The sequence below is a fragment of the Octopus bimaculoides genome, chromosome 20, assembly GCF_001194135.2.
Source record: "Octopus bimaculoides isolate UCB-OBI-ISO-001 chromosome 20, ASM119413v2, whole genome shotgun sequence".
NCBI classification, from domain to species: Eukaryota; Metazoa; Mollusca; class Cephalopoda; order Octopoda; family Octopodidae; genus Octopus; species Octopus bimaculoides.
The window spans coordinates 8417503-8423542 of NC_069000.1; the positions used below are offsets into that span (position 1 = coordinate 8417503).

At 33.9% G+C, this 6040-nt stretch overlaps 1 protein-coding gene across 8 annotated transcripts in view; it reads right to left on the reverse strand.

The window, feature by feature from the left end:
* Positions 1–6040, reverse strand: part of LOC106877583 (piezo-type mechanosensitive ion channel component 1) — a 141934-nt gene that overhangs the window by 87915 nt on the left and 47979 nt on the right. For 6 of the 8 annotated variants that reach the window (XM_052975090.1, XM_052975089.1, XM_014926523.2 and 3 more), the window contains exon 7: positions 4707–4793. In XM_052975090.1, the coding sequence (XP_052831050.1) occupies positions 4707–4793 (87 nt within the window). Of the gene's footprint in view, positions 1–4679; positions 4794–6040 lie in introns of all 8 variants that reach the window. The other 2 variants (XM_052975093.1, XM_052975088.1) reach the window with 1 other exon arrangement.

The following is a 6040-nucleotide window of genomic DNA, read 5'->3' on the forward strand; positions in this document are numbered from 1 at the left end:
TATATATATATATATATATATATATATATATATATATATATATATACACACACACACACACATATATATACATACACGTGTGTAAATGTGTGTTGATGATGATATTGATGATGATGATGTTGATGACAACAACAACAATAAGAAATTTATTGTATTGCACATATAGAAATGGATAACAAAATGATTGGAGGGACGCAAACAAAATGCCAATAAACAGAAGTGCAAGAGATTTAGGGGTTTTTCCCTGTGCTTTTGCTCAAGAAAGAGAATATTAATAGTTAGGGTCTCACCTTCTGATGCCCTATCACCACTGAAACTTCACTTGTTTTCCATTCAAACATCCTACAACTGATTATTGCTTCATGAGTATATTATTATTAAATGATAAAGTTAACTTTTGATATTTTCAAAACTAAATAACTTCATCCAAATTCCCCTTCTATCATCTAACAATTTCCCACTCTTATCACCTAACAAAAAGAGCACATTGAACAATATAGTCAAAAGGTATACAATGTCTGAAAATACTGAGGATGGTCATGGTTTGAATGCTTTTGATCATAGGCCTGCTCCAGTATGGCCAACCTGTTTGAGAACTTGCTTTGCCTTCTGAGCTGAACATTAACTTCTTACTTGAATACAAGACTCCAAGTACCTTGAATCCACTAAAGTACCTCAAATCCACTAAAGTACCTTGAACCCACTAAAGTGCCTCGAATCCACTAAAGTGCCTCGAACCCACTAAAGTACCTCGAATCCACTAAAGTACCTCAAATCCACTAAAGTACCTCAAATCCACTAAAGTACCTCAAATCCACTAAAGTACCTCGCAGGTTCTTATTTTAGCAACTTTTGGGAGATGGAAGTCAAAGCTGACCATACTAGAACCTGAACTTACAATGCAAAAGCCTTAACTATGTACTATGAGTCACCACTTATCAATGCAATACCACTACGAGTCATTACTTATTAACACAATAACACTGAGTCATTACTTAACACAACAACACTATGAGTCATTACTTATCAATGCAATAACACTATGAACCATTGCTTAATCAACACAATAACACGAGTCATTACTTATCAACAATGTTTAGGAAACGTTTTCCAACTTCCTGAAAAGAAATTTCCTCTTCCTCCTCCTAATAATAGTAATAATAATAATAATGATAATAATGATAATAATAATAATGATAATAGTAATAAACCTTTCTACTAAAGGCACAATGCCTCAATTTTGTGAGGAGGAGACTAGTTGATTACATTTACCCAGTGTTTCACTGGTACTTAATTTATCAACCCGCAAAAGGATAAAAGGTAAAGTCGACCTCAGCAGAATTTGAACTTAGAACATAGTGATGGGCAAAATACTGCTAAGCATTTTGTTCAGCGTGCTAACACTTCTGCCAGCTCACCACCTTAATAATAATAATAGTAATAGTAATTATAATGTTTCATATGTAGATATGAGGCCTAAAATTCTTAGATGGTTTAATGATGAAGCATTCATAGTCACAAGGGCATTATTAATTGTAATGATATGTGATACAGTGTTTGGCTGTACCGCCTTACTGGCCTTCGTGCCGGTGGCATGTAAAAGCACCCACTTCACTCTCGGAGTGGTTGGCGTTAGGAAGGGCATCCAGCTGTAGAAACTCTGCCAAATCAGATTGGAGCCTGGTGCAGCCTTCTGGTTTGCCAGTCCTCAGTCAAATCGTCCAACCCATGCTAGCATGGAAAGCAGACGTTAAACGATGATGATGATGGTGACATACTATGATTGAGAATTAAATTATTTCCTTATCTGTATCTTTCATTCATTTTGTCATATTCTAAGAAACCTTTACCGGGTGAGGGCGTTAAGCAGTGATGAGTCAAAATGCAATGTTGATACCAGTTCGAATATGCTAAAAGCATGTTCAGACTTGTAAACAAGGCAATTCATGTAAGAAGCCTTTATCTACACGTGTTTAGTCATTTATGAGACTTATGTAAGTAGCACAGGTCGAGTGATGTAATTCAGGTGTAATTATGCTCTCTCAGCAGCTGGTTTCATTATCAGCTGTCGATTTCATTACCACTACTACTACGTCACCATCACCCCCTTGCCACCTACCCTATTAATACTATCAACATCACCACACCATTGTTACTATTCAACTGAGATAGTCGACACTATATTGTCTGGAAGTAATAAAAAAAAAAATTTTTAATTGCTTCATGAAACCTGTAAGAACAAAAATTGGCCAAATAACAGAATAATATTGGTTTCAAATTTTGACACAAGACCAGCAATTTCTGTGGTGGGAGTAAGTCAATTATATTCCTCAGATTCTATGATCTACCTTATTAACTAACTTAATGCTATAAAACAGGTATTGAGCATTGTAATGTTTATGTGTATGTGTATGTGTATGTGCATAGACACACACACACACACATAGACACATAGACACACACACACACACATAGACATATGCTTTTAGGACCATTCAACGAAAGAGAATAAAGTGAAAAATTATAAAAAGTGTCAGGTGCAATAAGAAAAAGATCAGAACATATGACCCTGCAAATTTAATCACATAAATGATAGAGATAAGGTTGCTGAGAAGAGAGAAACTAAAACTAGAGAGATGCCAGAAACTACTTCATTTAACATAGCCATAGTGAATGAATGAGGTTTTAAACACTGTAATTATTTCTAAATTCACATAAATTATTAAAAAAAAGAAAATGTGCTTCAGAGTACAGCTGAAATTTCTAGCTTTGTGTGTGACAGCATGCAAAGTAGATGTTCTGATGTAAGTCCTGTAGAGGAGAAATAATCACTAAAATATACAACTATGCAAACACAAGTGACAGTTTCAATAAATAAAGAACAATGATTTCGAGAAACAAGTATTTCCAGTAGATAAGTCTATATGTATCTAGGTATATAAATAAATCAAGTACACAAAAATATAAAGAACTTGTAATTTACATATATATATATATTTTTTTTCATTTCATTTTGGTCGAGTCATCTTCTTTGCTACTCTGAGTTTTGCACAAGGTCTTCAGGCAAGTTACAAGTCAGAAATTGCCTGAAAACTCCATGCACTCACAGGAAAAATTCAGAGTAGCAAGAGACTGAGTCAACTAAATTAAAATATTATGTAAATATAAATATATAGCTTCTTATATTTAATTATTGTGTCACCCTCTGGGCAATGAGCACATGATGACAAGTTTTAGTTATTCAGTTTATTAGCATTTCAGCTTAATCAGGGAATTTATGATTTCCATTATAATAATGGTTCCAAATTGCATCTTTGGAAAAGACACCAACATGCAGAGTTACAACTAACTGCTGTATTTCGTTTTAGGCTTCTCTGTTCTGTAAGAGTACCACAATCATCTGTGGGTAAAAACCTTTCTTTTCTAGACTAAAAAATAAGGTAAAGCATAAACACCATGCATACGAGTTTATCTGTAGTGATATAATGGAAGAGACAAATACAAAAATGCCAAGCATATTGGATGCTGTGAATATTTCAGGCGGTTAAGAACACAAAAACTAGTACATGCAAGTTAAATAGCAATGTCCAAGCAAAAGACTACATAACATGCAACACCGAATATTAAAATAATGAAGAGGTAAATAAACATTTTAGAATTAATTAGCAGGCTAATAAGATGCTCTTAAAAAAAGACAGAGATGAACATAGTAACGGATGAGTTATTTCATATGAATAATATGAGCTGGACAAAATGTTAAAACCATTGCTGGATGAGTTAAATAGGAGAGAAATCAATGTTTCAAAGAATTGCAGGCTCATACTCCATCACTACTGTTACAGTATGTCTAGCAAAGACACTTAACTCTCAGTAATAACCAATACTATCCAGCTATAAATAGGTACCATGAGCTGGTCATATTTGTCGTACATGACAACTGCACAGATATATATATATATATATATATATATATATATATATATATATATATATATATATGTATATGTCTCTGGCTGCAGATTTAGAAATCATCAAAATAAGGATAGGCTTTCCAAAATCGACTTATTTATGATACTATCATGAAGATTGATGCTCTAAAGACTCAAAGAACTATGGATCTGCAACAGATGTTTATCAATAAACTCATTTATGCTCAATTTGCAACAACTAGCTTCTCTAATATGAATTGCTACACAATTTATACATCAGACTCAATCATCTGTATTTTTTGCCTTCACATAAAACTTCACTCTCATCTCTTGTATGAACACTGAAAGCCAGAGGATGATAAGTCACAGCAAACAGATTCCACAAAGTGGTAGAACACTAAAATGATATCTTTTTATTTCACTTATTGGAACATAATTCAGAAGATAGAATGACTGAGTCATTATCCATTGAAACACACCTCTCTAACCAAATGTAAATTATCTCCAATATGGCTCTGCAATATTTTAAGCAGAGTTAAAGTAGGTTTTCATTGGAGGTGAGCTAATGAAGACAAACAATTGAGAATGTTGCAGAATGAGAGTTTAATTTGATGAAGTAAGATGATTTCAAGTTTCCAGGTTGTTGAAGATTTAAGCTTAAAATTAACGAAGTTAATAAGAAAATTTAAATATTGAACAACAATGAAAATATGGCGACAACAGCTCTTTGGAATTGAAATTCCACCAAACCTTATCTGAAGCATTCGGCGGAACTACCTGCCGCTCAGATCCAGAATGGCGGCGGTGATGATGAACCCGTCTCTTGGCTACAATATAGGCTGAGGCTGATTTGACGTCAGATTTCTGCAAAAAAAGAAAAAAATTAAAAAAATATATTACAAGTATGTATGTGTGTGTGTGTGTGTGTGTGTGTGTGTCTTTGCATATATACACACAAGGAAATTATATTACACAATTTCAACTATATACATATATATATATATGTGTATATATATATATATATATATATATATATATATATATATATATATATATATATATATATATATATATATATATGTATTATATGTAATACAATACATAACATATTATTAACTGTGAAATTGCATCATCAGATATCAATAACCTGATCACTAACAAAATGTCATAAATATATATGTGTGTATATGTTATTTGCACTTGTCTGTGTGTGAGTGAGTGTATATGTACAATACAAGGTTGGCTGAATTATTGTTGATGTCAGGAAGAGCCTCGCAGATAAACAAAGAAACAAGTGAAGCGAGAAAGAGTGAGAGAGAGAGAGAGTGATTTAGTGAAAGAGAAAAGGCAGCATTTCTTGCTGAGAATTGTGAGGAGAGGTCTAACAAAATTTTCTGATTTTATCGGCCCTGCTAAAATTTATGGCTTTAAAATGATATGCAGTTTCTTGTTTTCTTTGTGGGTGTTGTTTATGTGTAATATTGCACGCGTGTGTATGTGTATGGGTGTGATTTTACTGTGTTTTCTATGTTGGCATGATTGGACAATCATTACTGACATTTATAGATGGATCAGAGAACCACATGTCACTCTTGGGTTTCATTTTTTGGCTTTGTTTTTATAACTGGTTGCCCTTCCAAATGTACGTGTGTGTGTGTGTGTGTGTGTGCACGCTTATATGTGTCTGTGTCTATGTCTGCATTTACCCTTGACACAGTATCAATCATTACTCCTGTATCTTTGTAGTGCAATAAATAGAAATCATTAAAATAAGGTGGCACATAAAAGCACCCTGGTGTCACGCAAATGGCACCTGTGCTGGTGGCACATAAAAGCACCCATTACACTCTTGGAGTGGTTGGCATTAGGAAGAACATCAAGCAATAGAAAACCATGCCAAATCAGACAGGAGTCTGGTGCAGCCTTCCAGCGAGCCAGCCTGGTCAAACTGTCCAACCCATGCCAGTATGGACAATGGATGTTAAATGATGATGATGATGATGATGATGAAGGACCAGAATTTGTAAAAAACAAAATAAAAGTACCAGTGTCAATATGGATTAACAATGAAAGAAAAACTTTTCAGGATAATGCACCCACACATTTGCCAT